This window comes from Sus scrofa, chromosome 2 (genome assembly GCF_054392235.1).
Source record: "Sus scrofa isolate SSC_HxYL_T2T_F1_AM1 chromosome 2, Sscrofa_HxYL_maternal_Yorkshire_Landrace_v2.0, whole genome shotgun sequence".
NCBI classification, from domain to species: domain Eukaryota; kingdom Metazoa; phylum Chordata; class Mammalia; order Artiodactyla; family Suidae; genus Sus; species Sus scrofa.
The window spans coordinates 6305744-6320101 of record NC_139384.1 but is presented as its reverse complement, the minus strand read 5'-3'; the positions used below and the strand labels follow the sequence as shown (position 1 = coordinate 6320101).

Sequence of the window (14358 nt, the reverse complement as noted above, 5' to 3'; positions counted from 1 at the left end):
AACCTCAAAAGATGCACGAACTGCCATTTTCTCTGTCTGAAGAAACTTAGAGTCCCATCCCTGTCTCTCGTCCCTCAGTGAACAAAGGTAAATAGAGCAATGTCTCTGGTGGCTTCCTTATCGTCAAGGTTCTTGGCAGGCTAGGTTTTGCTTTGCTTCTTAGGAGTGCTGTATGGACACAGAATCAGGACTCAGCTCCCTTGCGTGACGAAAGAGGGGAAGGTAGTGTGATAGACTGAACATAAAAATAACTCTGTTGTGGCGCAGTGGAAACCAGTCTGACTAGGAACCATGAGGTTGCGGGTTCGATCCCTGGCCTCGCTCAGTGGGTTAAGGATCCCACGTTGCCGTGAGCTGTGGTGTAGGTCACAGACCCAGTTCAGATCCTGTGCTGCTGTCGCTGTGGGGTAGCCCGGCAGTTGCAGCTCATTTTCAACCCCTAGCCTGGAAACCGCCATATGCCACGGGTGCGGCCCTAAGAAGCTAAATAAATAAATAAATAGATGATAGATAGATAGATAGATAGATAGATAACCCCAGTTCGCTCCCTCTTCTATCCATAATGCCCCACTGTGCCAGGCCGAGGATCGAACCTGTGTTTGTCCCAGCAGCGCCCAAGATACCACCGATTCCATTGCTCCTTCATTTCTTAAAGTTTTACTGAAGTAGAGCTGCTGTACGAGGTTGTGCTAATTTCTGCTGTACAGCAAAGTGATTCAGTTATCCATATACACCCATCTATTCTCTTTCAGATTCTATTCCCACATAGATTGTCTCAGAATATTGCGTAGCCATTACCTTTGTTCTTTTTTTTTTTTTTTTTTTTTTTTTTTTTGGGTTCCCTGGGGCATGTGTAGTTTCTGGGCCAGGGATCAGATCTGAGCAGCACTTGCAACCCATGCTGCAACTGTGGCAAGCTGGATCTCTCAACCCCCTGTGCCAGGGATCCTATTGCTGCAGAAATGCTGCCAATACCATTGCTCCACAGAGGGAATTCCACCTTTTTTTTTTTTTTTTTTTAATCTTTTAGCACCACACCCTCGGCATATGGAGTTTCCTAGGCTAAGGGTGGAATCGGAGCCACAGCCACAGCGACATGGGATCCAAGCCACGTTTGCGACCTACACCACAGCTCACGGCAATGCTGGATCCTTAACCCACCATGCGAGGCCAGGGATTGAACCTGTGTCTTCATGGATACCAGTCAGATTCATTTCTGCTGAGCCACCTTTGTTCTTAATATAACTTATTTACTAGTAAGTTTATGTACTCTAATGATTTAATTTTAAATCTAATTTTTAATATAATTTAATTGTGTTCAACAAGGGGCTGGCAAAATTCAGCTTTGGAGAGCTGGTAAGAGGGAGTTTCCATTGTGGCTCATCAGGTTTTGAACCCGACTAGTATCCAAGAGGATGCGCGTTCAATCCCTGGCCTTGCTCAGTAGGTTAAGGATCAGCATTGCTATGAGCTGTGGTGTAGGCCAGCAGCCGCAGCTCCAGTATGACCCTTAGTCTGGAAATTCCATATTCAGCAGGTGCAGCCCTAAAAAGAAAAAAAAAAAAAAAAAAAAAAAAAAAGCCAGTAAGAGCCGACTTGGCACACCACTGCATTCTGGGTGCAGTGTGTGATCCAGAGCGGCTGGAACAAGACGGGGCATAGAGGGGAGGTGCAGCTGACAGGCCGGGGGTGGGTCAGACAAGCTGGGCCTCGTGGGCTGGTAAGGGGGTTGGCATTTCACACAGGAGAGTGATAGGATCAGATGGCTTTAAGAAGGCTCTCTGCACACAGAAAGGAGCCCGAGGCAGGTGGGCCAGTTAGGAAGCTGTTGATGTAAGCAGCAGGGAGGCGCTCCTGGCTGGGGCTAAAGAAGATTCCAGGAAGAGGTGGGTTGAGGCCAGTTACTCAGGAGTCTGAATCTACAGGACACAGTGATAGGCAGGTGGTGCCTTGCACGAGCTTCTCAGGGTGGAGGGTGTGGAGAATCAGCAAGGTGTGGGCAGTGCCGTGTGTGCTGAAGGAAGGAGGGTCTCAGGAGGGCACTGGGGTCCCAGCGGCCGGCGCCTGTTCCTCTGGGTTGCCGCTGAGGCTGGAGATGTTTGGACCAAGGCATCTCAGCCACTAAAGGCTAACATTTGATTCCGTGTCTGCTTAGGGTCGGTCCTTGCTCCTACGTCAAACAGAGAAATCCTCTCCCGGTGCCTGCTGATTCCACTTAGTCTCTGAATCCAGACTTTTCCGAGTCCAGAGTTGTGCTCTCGGTTGAAGTGGGGGCAAGGTTTATAAAAGACGGCCCACCTGCCCGAGGATGATGGAAGGCAGGAGGCCCAGGGAGACAAATCTTCAAGGCATGTCTGGGTTTTCCAGGAGGACCCAGGGAAGGTAAGCGTGTCCCTGGCAGAGGTATGACCAGAGGCCAGGGCTCTGGGGAGCAGGGGGTGGGGGAACTTTTTGGACTGGGGACCAGAGCATGCTTGTATGCTTGTCTTTGGATACATGACTCTGAGACTAGTAGCAGTGCAGGATCTGAGCCGTGCCTGTGACCTACACGGCAACGCTGGATCTGAGACCCACTAAACAAGGCCAGGGATTGAACACACATCCTCATGGATACCAGTCAGGTTCGTTTCCACTGTGCCACAATGGGAACTCCAAGGACAATTCTTTAAAGGTGCTTAATACCAGAAACCTAATTGTGCCTTTGCATGTCTCCATTGCCTTTTGTCTTTTCCAGAGCCCTACTGGTTAAAAGTGGCACGTTAGCATAGGGAATGATATCCAATCACTTTGATGGAACATGGTGGAAAATAGTATGAGAAAAACAATGTATATATATGTATAACTGGGTCACTTTGCTGTACAGCAGAAACTGACAGAACATTATAAATCAACTATAATAAAAAAAATTTTTTTTAAGTGGCATGTTGGGCATTCCCTGGTAGCCTAGTGGTTAATGATCTGACACTGTCACTGCTGTGGCTCAGGTCCCTGATGTGTGATGCATTTGTTCCCTGGTCTGCATGCCGCAGGTGTGGCCATTAAAAAAAAAAATGGCTTGTCATAAAAGCCGCTTTTCTTTTTTGCTCCTTAAGGCCGCTCCTGCAGCCTATGGAGGTTCCCAGGCTAGGGGTGGAATCGGAGCTACAGCGGCCAGCCCACACCACAGCCACAGCCACAGCAATATGGGATCCAAGCCGCATCTGTGGCCTACATCACAGCTCCTGGCAACGTGGGATCCTTAACCCACTGAGCAAGGCCAGGGATCGAACCTGCAACCTCATGGTTCCTAGTTGGATTCATGTCTACTGCGCCACGATGGGAACTCCAAAAGCCCCCTTTTCAAGCCCAGGGAGTGTCATACAACCTGCCAACTAACCTTTGCAACCCACTGCCCAACCAGGCCAACCCTGTCTCTGTGTGAAAGATAAAAGGAAGAGGGGCTGATAGCAATGTGTTAATTCTTCACTGAACATTCTCTTTGGAGATAGTCCTGAATCAGCCTAGCCTGGAGCATGGCAACTTTTTTTTTTCTCTTTTTTTTTTTTTTTTGGCTGCAATCACGGCATACAGAAATTCCCATGCCAGAGATCAAACCCATTCCCACAGCAGTAACCAGAGCCATAGCAATGACAACACCAGATCCTTAACCTGCTAGGCCACCAGGGAACTCTGGGAACTTCATTCAAATGGCAGTGTGAGAGCACTAGGGGCTATCTGTCTGGGTTCAAACTCCCCCTGTGTGACCCTCAGCATCACTTAACCTCTCAGTTCCCTCATCCATAAAATGGTACCTACCTTGTAAGTTAAGAGGTGTAAAGCCCCTCGACAGGGGACGGCACACAATACACCACGTTAGCTATTATTTTTATTACTTGTCCAGATATGTCAACGTAACTCTGAAGAAAGTAACAAAAAAGTCTTGCTTCTCTGCTGGTCTTAAGGGAGGTTTCATTTGAAGGTGCTGGCGATCTTGCTGTGCTAAAGATCACTGGATACAGGGAGTGGGCCTCATCTGAGTCAAAGCTGTCTCTTCTTGTGGGGAAGGAAGGCCAGGGGTAAAGTCAGTGACTCAGAAGAGGTAAAATTCGGAGCTAAGCACCTCCTTACCTGAAAGGACCCTCCTTCCAGCCTCATTCTGCCCAAGGAGGTATATTGTCAGCGTCTGCTCCATTCTGAGGACAGAGGTCCTATCTGCCTTGTTCACCTCTGTTCCCGAGTTACAGAGATGATGCTCACTAAGTGGTGCTGAAATGAATGAAAGGGAATGATTTAGAGTTTCTCAAAGAGAAATGAACAGGGCTGAGATGGGCAGCCTGGTGAACCTAGCCAATCAAGGGGTGATGAGTTTTGAGTCTCTGGGAAGGGCAGTGGAGACTGATTGGGTCTGGGCTCCCATCTTCATGGTGACAGCCACACCTATTCTTGGGTATCTGTCTCATCCTCAAACTTTTTTTTAAAAGGGCTGCACCTGCGATATAGTGAAAGTTCCCAGGCTAGGGGCAGAATCGGAGCAGCAGTTGTCAGCCTACACCACAGCCACATTGACTCCAGATCCCAGCCGTGTCTGCAAGTCTACACCACAGCTCACAGCAACGCAGGATCCTTAACCCACTGAGTGAGGCCAGGGATGGAACCTGCATCCTCATGGATACTGGTTGGGTTTGTTACCGCTGAGCCACAAAGGGAACTCCTCATCCTCAAACTTTTAATGATTGACATAGAACCTGCACGTTTTAAAATATTTTATTACAAAAAGAAAAACCAACAAACAAAAAGCCCAACTCAAGAACTCTTGGTTCTGGGAGTCTGGGAGCAGCTTAGGTCTGTGGGGAGAGTGGAACCTGGAAGACAGACGGTGTGGGGGCCTCTGACCCCTGGCAGGAAGAGCAACCTTTCCCAGGGCTCAGCCCTTTTCCGTGGCCTGGGCTCATCCACTTGCGAAAGACAGGTGTGGTCCTCACTCCCCATTAAAAGGCAGGGTGGACAGTTCTGCAAGAGCCTCGGACCTCTGGCCAAAGCCTCGGACGGAGGAGTGGGTGGCCCGGGGCTCGATCAGGCCTATCAGCACTCTCCCCAAAGGTGGGGTTCCGTCTACCCTACGGAGGTGGGCTCAGACAGGGGGATGCGCCAAGTAGCGTGGCGTGGGACAGGCCCTCTCGGGAGAAAGGGCCCTGATGGAGCGGGACCTGGAGGCAGCCCCAGCCAAGATCCTGGTGGGCGAGACAGGGGTCCAGACCGCCATCGGTGCTCAGTGGCCTAGGTGGCCTCGGGGCAGCGCCCGGATGGGCCTGGGCGGGGGATTGTCCAGGACCGGCTCGGGCCGGAGGCGCACGCCGCCCCTGCGCTTCTGCTTGCGCAGCAGGTAGCTCGAGTACTGCACCTCGGGCATGGCCAGCTTGAGGCAGGCCTCGGTGGCCGGGCCGGCGCGGCCACTGGGCAAGTCGTAGCCCATGATGTCCACCTTGCGGCTGGGCTGCCACGGCTGCAGCTGCTTGGTGCGAATCTGCGCGGCCGGCCGCAGCACCGGATCGTCGCCGAAGCAGCGCCGCAGCAGGCGCTCGCGGGCCTCGCGCAGCTCGCGCGCCTCGCGCTCCACGCAGGCGCGGCCGGCGCGCGCCACGCGGCGCCAGAAGGTGGCGTTGAAGTGGTCGTAGAGGCCGGCGTCGAGCGCGTTCCAGGTGCGCGCGGCCCGCGCGAGCGCCGCGGGGATGGCGGCGAGGCGCGAGCTGGCGGCGCGCGCGTTGAGCCTGGCGTAGAGCACGTCGTCCAGGTCCCAGGCCAGCAGGCGCCGCAGCAGCACGAGCGACTCGTCGAAGTACTCGGCGATCATGACGAGCGAGAAGACCTCCTCCACCTGGCGGATGAGGCCCGCCAGGTAGGCGGCGTCGTCGCGCGGGCTGCGCTCGTTGTCGCCGCCGAGGTCGTAGGCCAGCGTGTTGTGCGCGAACATGGCGAAGTGCTCGCCCGCGCGGTAGTAGGCCTCGGGCGCGCGCAGGAAGGCCTCGAGCGACGCATTGGGCACGCGCCGGAAGGCGGGGCAGTACTGGTTGTAGTAGCTGAAGAGCGACTCGAACATGGCGGCCGGCTCGCGCAGGATGGTGACGTAGACGGTGCCGGGCGGCATGAGGCGCTGGAGCTCCGCGCGGTCGAAGCGCAGGTGGCTGGCCAGCACGTGCGGCGGCCGCGTGGCCGGGTGCACGAAGTGCGCGGAGAAGTTGCGCGGGTAGCAGAACTGGTGCTCGCAGCTCGGGTGCGGCAGGGCGACGGTCAGGTTGTGGCGCTCGGCGAAGCGGAACAGAATGTTCTGCACTGTCGTGCCCGCCGTCTTGTGCGTCTTCAGGAAGGCCACGGTCATGTGCTTGGGGCGCGGTGGAGAGTCCTGCAGAGGTGGGCAGCTCAGAGGGAACAGCTTGGGGTACCTGCAGGGGCCAAGGGTTGTGCAGGGAGGAGGGGATGAAAAGGTGCGGCTTGACCCTGCCTCTCCCCAGAGGTGGCGGGGATGGGCCACGGCCCATCCTGGGCTTTACCCACGGAACAGTAGAGATGACCCCCTGCTGGCCTCCTGCAAGCTCTTGTATTTCCCTCCTCTTGAGTGTGGGTGGAACTTACCGGTGCCTCTAAGGAACAGAATGGGGCAGACATGGTAGGATGTCATTTGAGATTATGTTCTTAAAACACTATGGCTCCTGAGTGTCTTTCTCTTATTCTCTCTAGGATAACTCAGGCATGGGCTGTGGAGGTACCAGGTGGCAACAGACTCCAAGGAACGCAGACCATCAGCCTGCTAGAAGAGGTGAAGGCTCCCCAAAACCACTTGACCAAGCTTGTAAGGGGAGCCCTTCCAATCAAGCCTTCAGTTGAGACTGCACCCCCAGCACCAGCTTGACTGCAACTCCGTGAAAGACCCTGAGCCAGAGGTAAGCCACACCTAGATTCCTGATCCCCAGAAGTGAGATAATAAATGTTCGATGTTTTCATCTGCTAAGTTTTGAGGTGATTTGGTCATACATAAAAGATAATACAAGGACAGGCCCTTGGAGATCCTTGAGGAATTCCTTTTTCCCGATGCACAAACTGAGGAGCAGGAGAAAAATCCTTTCCATGAGTCTGGTAACTCAGAGTTACCATATTCTCCTGCTCGTCTTCTTTCTCACTTTTACTCTTTCCACTGGCTCCTCACCTCATAGGGATGTCATGGGCTTTGAGGCCGCCTGTTTGTTATATGATTCCATTAAGATCTCTGGAACTGCATTCATTCATTCAACCAATTTTCAGTTTAGTTTTGTTTTTTTTAGCGTCTACTATGTGCCAGGCACTATTCTAAGCTCAAGAAATATGATAATATAAAAAACAGATAGGAGTTGCCGCCGTGGCTCAGTGGTTAACGAATCTGACTAGGAACCATGAGGCTGCGGGTTCGATCCCTGGCCTTGCTCAGTGGGTTAAGGATCCAGCGTTGCCGTGAGCTGTGGTGTAGGTTGCAGACGCGGCTCGGATCCCGAGTTGCTTTGGCTCTGGCGTAGGCCAGTGGCTACAGCTCCGATTTGACCCCTATCCTGGGAACCTCCATATGCCACGGGAGTGGCCCAAGAAATGGCAAAAAGACAAAAACCCACAAAAAACAAACAAAAAACATAATAGTCGTAGCCTTCATGATACTTTTCATTTCTAAATCCTCATTCCTTAAACAAGGGTGTTTGGGAATAACAGGTGACCTGGGAGTTCCCTTCAGACTTTTTGAGCTGCTCTCCTGTCTCTTTTCTACCATCCTAAATGTCACATAACGAGAGCAATCCTAAGCAGCTCTGAGAATACCATTGAGACTTCCTATCTGTGGCTGGTTTGGGTTCAGGATAATGTCTACACAGATGCCCCTGAAGACCAGCAAATCATGGAGTTCCCGTCGTGGCGCAGTGGTTAACAAATCCTACTAAGAACCATGAGGTTGCAGGTTTGATCCCTGCCCTTACCCAGTGAGTTAAGGATCCGGCGTTGCCCTAAGCTGTGGTGTGGGTCGCAGACGCGGCTTGGATCCCGAGTTGCTGTGGCTCTGGTGTAGGCCAGTGGCTACAGCTCCGATTCAACCCCTAGCCTGGGAACCTCCATGTGCCGTGGGAGTGGCCCAAGAAAAGGCAAAAAGACAAAAAAAAACCTACAAAAAACCAGCAAATCATCTGGCAAGAGGGCCTGAGCCCATTTGTACTCTTCTCACGGGCAGACCATTAACAAATGGGGAAACTGAGGCCGTGGGAGGTGTAGGGATTTGTTGGGTTCACCCTGTGAGCCAGGAGCAGGGTCAGGGTTCCTGTGAGTCATCACGTGGTAGGGATCCTGTGTCAGGATGACCAGCTGGGTCACACATACACGATCGTTCCTGTTTCGTAGATGAAGAAACAGGCTCAGGGAAGTGAGGAGACTTGCTCAGCACAGCAGTAGAGAGAAGTTGTTTGCAGTCTTTGGAGGAGTGTGTGGCTGAACCTCACTGATTCCATTTTGTCAGCTCCACCTCAGGGCCGCAGTCCGTTCCCCACCCCTTTCTGCATAACTGAGCTTTAGCCTACTCACAAGGAATGTGCCCACGCCAGGTAAGCCCCTGTCCCCTTCTATCCTTGCCTTCATCTCATGCAAAAACTGGGTGCCTTGTGCTGATGCAGGTGGTTAATGGCCACTCCCACCCCCCATGAGAAGTAAAAATCTCCTGTTCCTTTTGGTGTGGATGTGCTTCTCCTTAGTAGGCAGATTCTGTTCTTCGCTTTGGCCCCTTTAAGTTCCTCTGTACCCCTTTCAGTGGCCTGGAGTACAGCTGGGGGTGCCTCTGGATGGAAGGGCTGCCTGACCCTTCCTGCCTGTAAATTAAACCCACAGGAAACGTCATGATCGCACTTTATGGAGTTGCCTGTTTCATTTTTCAGTCTTTAACGTTCCTTCTCAGTTCGGAGGATATTATTCAACATCTCTTCCTCCCAACAGGGAGGCGCTCAGAAGGTGATGCCAATGGAAGGACTCAGGGCTGGATCAGATCCTGGTTTACTCACTCATCCTTTTCGCTGAAGGCCCTGCCTAGGGAGGTTGTGTGGATCGAAAGAGAATGTATGGAAGGCACCTTCAGAATAGAAAGGGCAAAGCCCAGCAAAAGGGGGACTCTTCTGGCAGATGGAAGGAACGGGAAGGAGAACACCCATCCCCTAACCAGGCAGCTGCCTTCCGGCAGAACCCAACTTCTGGCCCCACCCCCTCAAGAGGCCCCACCCCCTTACCAGCTGAGCTGTGCCCCCTGGTGGATGAGGAGGCTTAAGGTGCTGCATCCCAGCACCAGCAGCAGGATTTTCCTGCGGCTCATCATCTTGGTGGCCTGCTGCAGGCGCTGGAGGATGGGTGGCATGATGGGGTAACCCAATCCTGGACCAGCCAGGGCCTTGCTATCCAGGACTCCCTTCGCCGGCGCTCATGGGGGCTCCTGGGGCTCCGGTAGCAGGGCCAGTGTTCCTGTGTGAGGCCTGGCAGGAGAAGGAGGCAAACAGGTTTGTAGTGGGCAGAGGAGATGGGCTCCGAGCCCCACCAGGATTGCTGCACAGGAGAGCTCCAAAGGGTGGGGTGAGCGGAGAGGCCAGAGAAGATCAGATTCCTGCCTCCCGTTATCAAGACCCTGTCTCCGCGCGCTGCTCCAGATAACTTCGTCTTGGGTGGAATTACAGGCTCTGGGGTCTGGCCAGCACCTCAGGCTGTAGCCACTCCCTCCCGTGAGCCCTGTCTCGGCCTGTCCGCCCGCTCCTAATTCATCTTTATCTCTTGGCCGTTTGTATTTCTCTTCCCAGGAGACATGCCTTAGCACCAGGGCTCGGCTCAGAGCACAGAGGTCTCGGTTCAGGGTTTCCTCTCCTCGAGGACCCCGTGCCTGATTGCTTCAGCTGAGGGGTAGTCTTGACTCCCCAGACACCGAGCTTCTGAGCAGCACTGACCAGGCCTTCACCCTCCCGAGTCTCTGACATGAGGAAGAGATGCACACCTCGGGCGCACTGTACCTGTTACACTACTGCGTGTTTAATCCCAGCTCAACCCCTCTGCAGCCCGACGTAGGTATTCCCATTTTATAGGCAAGGAAACTAAGGCTCTAAGAGATGATGTCACTTAGCTGTGGCCACACTGCTGGTATTAGCAGAATCTGGATTCAGATCGGCTCCTTCTGGCTCCAAAGTCCATGCCCTCAGAACATGCTGCTTCTACGGAGACCTGTTTCCCCATCCCTGCCCTGGACTCCGGCTACTCCATGTGCTTCTGAGCCCTCAGGGCCCAGGACCAGTAATCCACAAGGGAAAGAAAGGAAGGACTTGAAATCCTGGAACCCTGTCTGGATTCTGTCCCCAGATACCTGAAACCCTGGCTGCGCCATCGCTGACTCGGCAGTGAGAGGTGCCTGGCAGAGGCAGGGGTGCAGCCTGGGAAGGGGAGGGGAATACAGAGGGGCTCATGCTTGTTGCCCTGCTGAGAACGTCCCGGAGGAGGCGGGCCTCCATCCCAGGTGAGCAGCAGGAGTGAGAGGCGGGAGAAGGGTCTGGTTTCTGGCCAGTCGCCTGTCTCTGCGTGAATGTCTTAGCTCAAGGGCAGCCTGGCCCTTGGCAGCTGCAGTGGAAAGTCAGCTTCAGGAGCAGTGTCTGTCCCCCAGTTAGGGTGGGGTCCCAGGGGCCTCAGGCTCCAGGTTCGGGTTCAGCTTCCTCTTCACATACATCCTTCTCCAAAGGAAGGGGGCGCCTGGAACCTCATGGGCGTGTGCATGGGTGTGGAACTAGGACACCTCAGTCCCGGGAGGGTTGAGGTAATGTGCAAACCCTTTTGACCATGACCTTCCCCTGGGCCTCCGAGCTTGACTTCCAGTCCTTTTCCTTTAGTCCCCCCTCCCCCCAATTAATCCTGGATTACATTTTAAACCTGTTTGGGTGGGAAGATGTCCTGGTTATGCCTTTCCCGTCTCTCCAGGCTCTGCCACCAGGCTTCCCCCTCCAGCTGCAGACAGGCTTAATTCTCCTGGAGCCAGGGGTGTGCAGGGTCTGGCCACAGAGGGCAACCAAGGGCAGAGCAGAGAGAGCCTAAGGTCCCCCTGTCTTCCAGGATTGCTGGGCCCGAGGAGGGCTGGCGCTGCCTCTGTGGGGCGGCGGGCAGGAGGAAGTCAGAGCCTGTGGCCCTCTCAGGGTGCGGGCCTTTTTCCCTCTGTCACTCATCCTGCCTAGAGGACTTGGTGACCAGGCGGGAGTTTCCCCAGAGGGCAAAGTGGAAGGCCAGCCTCTTCCCATCTTTGCTGGACTCACTGAAACCACCCTGTTTTTTCAGAGGACTCTGGGTCAGACAGGGAGGTCAAGCCTGGAGAGAGCTACAGCAGGACTTTTGCGGGGAGATGCTTCAGCCAGGCCATACAGAGAGGGGTGATGGGGTGCTCGGTGTGGCTTAGCCCTAGGGAGCCAGCTAGCCACACCCCAGTCTGAGGCCCGCTGGGAGCAGGGTATCATCAGCGTAAGAATTCCCTGGACACCAGGCCTCGAGCTGGGCACCAGCTTCTGCTTGTTCCCCACCAGCGACTGGCTGCTCCCCGTCTCATACACATCCTGCTCCATTCCCAAGCAGCCTCAGCTGTTCAAAAGTTCTTTCTGGGACAGCTGGGGTCAGCCCACCGCTGGTTGTGCCCACCCCTGCTCGTCCCCTTCCACCTTCCCCCTCTGCGTGGTTGCCAGCGCTGCCCCACTAGCCCACACAAACCATTTTTCTCCATGACAGACCTTCAGGTATTTAGAAGCTGTAACCCTGTCTCCTCTGGGTGGGCACCCGGCCAGGCTGAACATTCCAGGTCCCAAGAGAGGTTGCCGCTCGGACATGGGAGGAGGCCTTCCTTCCCTTGGCAAGTTCACTCTGCGATGCCTGTCCTGGAGATGGAGCCAAGGCACTGGCGCCCAGGAAGGGGCTGCCTGGGGCCAGGCTTCCCCCTGTCTCCAGGTTGGTGCGGGGTGGGTGGCATTCTGCTGGGGCCAGAATTGAGAGCAGCGGCCCCTGGCTCCTGCCCCTCACGGGTTTCAAACTATTCCCCAGCCTGTCCTGTGTCTTCGGGGGCTCCCCTCAGCCACCCAGACCAGCCTCATCAGAAAATCAGTGCTAATTTTAGTCAGAACAATCTACCTTGGGCTGCTGCCCCGTTTTGCAAATTGCTTTCCTTTCTCCTGGGAACCGAGGAAGAAATGGCTCAGCTGTAGCCAAAGCTTTGAAAACCAGCCTGGATGCCCACCCACTCCTGCTTGAGCCCCTTTCTTCCCTGTAAGCTCGGGGGCTGCTATTGGTGCTTTTAGAGGAGGAGGGCGCTTTGGCCTGGCCCACCCAGATCTGAGGCTGGACCACCGGGCGGCCCTATCCTTATCAAGGATGGCACAGCCCAGTGAGTAGGGACGTTGCCCAGTGCATTACAGATGAAAGGGCCACGGGCTGAGGGGGAGGTTTGCAAATTAGTGGCCCAGGAGATCAAATTTCTTTCCCCTTTCTCTTAGCCTTCCTTTTCTTGCCCCTAACCTGCACCAGGCCTTCCCCACGCCCCCATCCCCTCTCCTGTCATGCGTACCCACGTCATCTCTGCCTCTGAATTCCCTTCATCCTCCTCTCTCCATCGCTACTCGCCACCCTCCCAGCCCCCATCCCCTCAATTTTATCCCACCCTCCCCTAGGGATCCAGTCACTGGGACCTGGCCACCATAGGGGACAGGCCAGGTTCGCTCTCTCACCACCTCCTCTCCCGCTGCGCGGCCGGGCAAAGAGCCCCCTTCCTCGTGCTCTTCAGGCGCTGCCCCCCGCGACTCTGCCGCGCAGCCGGCATCCCCCATCCCCGGTCCGGTCCACCCCCGCCGCTGCCGCCCCCGGCCGGCCGGCCGGCCGCTGCAGTACTCACGCTGAGCGAGCTCCGCCTGACCCGGGCTGGGGTGGTCGCCGCTACTTCCCAATTCTTGCCGCGAAATCCGCTCTCCGGCCGAGGGCGCTGGGGGCCCTGCGAGCAGAGTGCTGGTCGCTCGCTTCTCCGCGCCTGGATGGGATCAGGTGGCAGTGTCGGCTCAGCTTCTCCGCTCTTGGCTCTGCCCGCCGCCCGCCCCCCGCCCCCCATCGCACACACCGGAGGCGGAGGCGGGGCGGGGGCGGGGGCCGGCGAGCAGGGGAGGAGGAGGGGAAGAGGAGTGGGGAGGGGAGGGGGCAGCCCTGACTCACAGGCTGCCGGGGAACACTCCGAGTGGCATCTTCGGATGCGGGCATCTTTCCTCAGCACCCTTGCAGAGTCTGGAACCTTGTAGAGTCTGGACACCAAGGCGGCCAGCTCCTTGCCCCCACTCTACAGAAGGGGAAACTGAGGCCTAAAAGGTATCTGGGTACTCTGGCATTGCTGGGCATTCCTGTGCCCCACTGGCCATCCTTGGGGTGGTAGGTCCCGGGGGAGGTAGAGACAGGTGTATGTGCAAGTACCCACTGTGTGCGCCCACCCTCTTCTCTTTCCATCTCCAGCACTGCTCCAGATCAGGCCTGGGCCCTTCTGCCCTCACGCCCTGGACCCCTTCCTGTGCAGCTGCTGAGGCAGCCCCCTGCGGCTGAGCCCTGCGGCTGACCCCTCCTACTCTCCAGCAGGAATCCAGATGCACTCTCTCTCTCTTTTTTTTGGCCACATTAGTGGCACATTGAAGTTCCTGGACCAGGGATTGAGCCTGTGCCACTGAAGTGAACAGAACCTTGGACCCACTCACTGTTTTTTTGTGTGTGTTTTATCTTTTTTAGGGCCGCACCCGCAGCATATGGAGGTTCCCAGGCTACGGGTCAAATCAGAGCTGTAGCTGCTGGGCTTCGCCAGAGCCACAGCAACGTGGAATTGGAATCACTGTCTGTGACCTGTACCACAGTTCACAGCAACGCCGTATCCTTAACCCACTGAGCAAGGCTAGGGATTGAACCCAAGTCCTCATGGATACTAGTTGGGTTTGTTAACCACTGAGCCATGACGGGATGCATTCAGTCTTTTTTTTTTTTTTGTCTTTTTGCCATTTCTTGGGCTGATCCCACGGCATATGGAGGTTCCCAGGCTTGGGGTCAAATTGGAGCTGTAGCCACTGGCCTACGCCAGAGCTACAGCAGTGTGAGATCCGAGCCGCGTCTTCGACTTACACCACAGCTCACGGCAATGCCGAATCCTTAACGCACTGAGCGAGGCCAGGGATCAAACCCATAATCTCATGGTTCCTAGTCGGATTCGTCGACCACTGAGCCACGACGGGAACTCCAAGAATGTATTCACTCTTGACCAGAGCTTTAGTGGGCCTGGGACCCTTGCCTGGGCATTTGTGCTAGGAG

The 14358-nt window shown here is 55.2% G+C and overlaps 1 protein-coding gene across 3 annotated transcripts; it reads right to left on the bottom strand.

Annotated features, from left to right (window-relative positions):
* Positions 1 to 4727: 4727 nt before the first annotated feature.
* Positions 4728 to 13057, bottom strand: GAL3ST3 (galactose-3-O-sulfotransferase 3). Of its 3 annotated transcripts, none has more exons than XM_021082815.2 (3): positions 12920 to 13057; positions 9258 to 9497; positions 4728 to 8846 (listed from the first exon to the last, which is right to left on the bottom strand). In XM_021082815.2, the coding sequence occupies exon 3, from the start codon at positions 6353 to 6355 to the stop codon at positions 5249 to 5251; it is 1107 nt and encodes a 368-aa protein (XP_020938474.2). In that variant the 5' UTR covers positions 6356 to 8846; positions 9258 to 9497; positions 12920 to 13057; the 3' UTR covers positions 4728 to 5248. The 3 variants fall into 3 exon arrangements, with proteins under 3 accessions (XP_020938474.2, XP_003122554.2, XP_005660726.2); XM_003122506.6 differs by having other exon boundaries at positions 4728 to 6419; XM_005660669.4 differs by having other exon boundaries at positions 4728 to 6419; positions 12756 to 12967.
* Positions 13058 to 14358: the final 1301 nt, after the last annotated feature.

What these genes read in the sequence shown, in the direction of transcription:
- GAL3ST3 (XM_003122506.6), bottom strand. Translation starts at nt 9,382, where the DNA reads ATGCCACCCATCCTCCAGCGCCTGCAGCAGGCCACCAAGATGATGAGC. An exon ending in CAGGGGGCACAGCTCAGCTG is followed by an intron (nt 6,420 to 9,257) that starts GTAAGGGGGTGG and finishes TGGCCCCTGCAG; the next exon opens with GTACCCCAAGCTGTTCCCTC.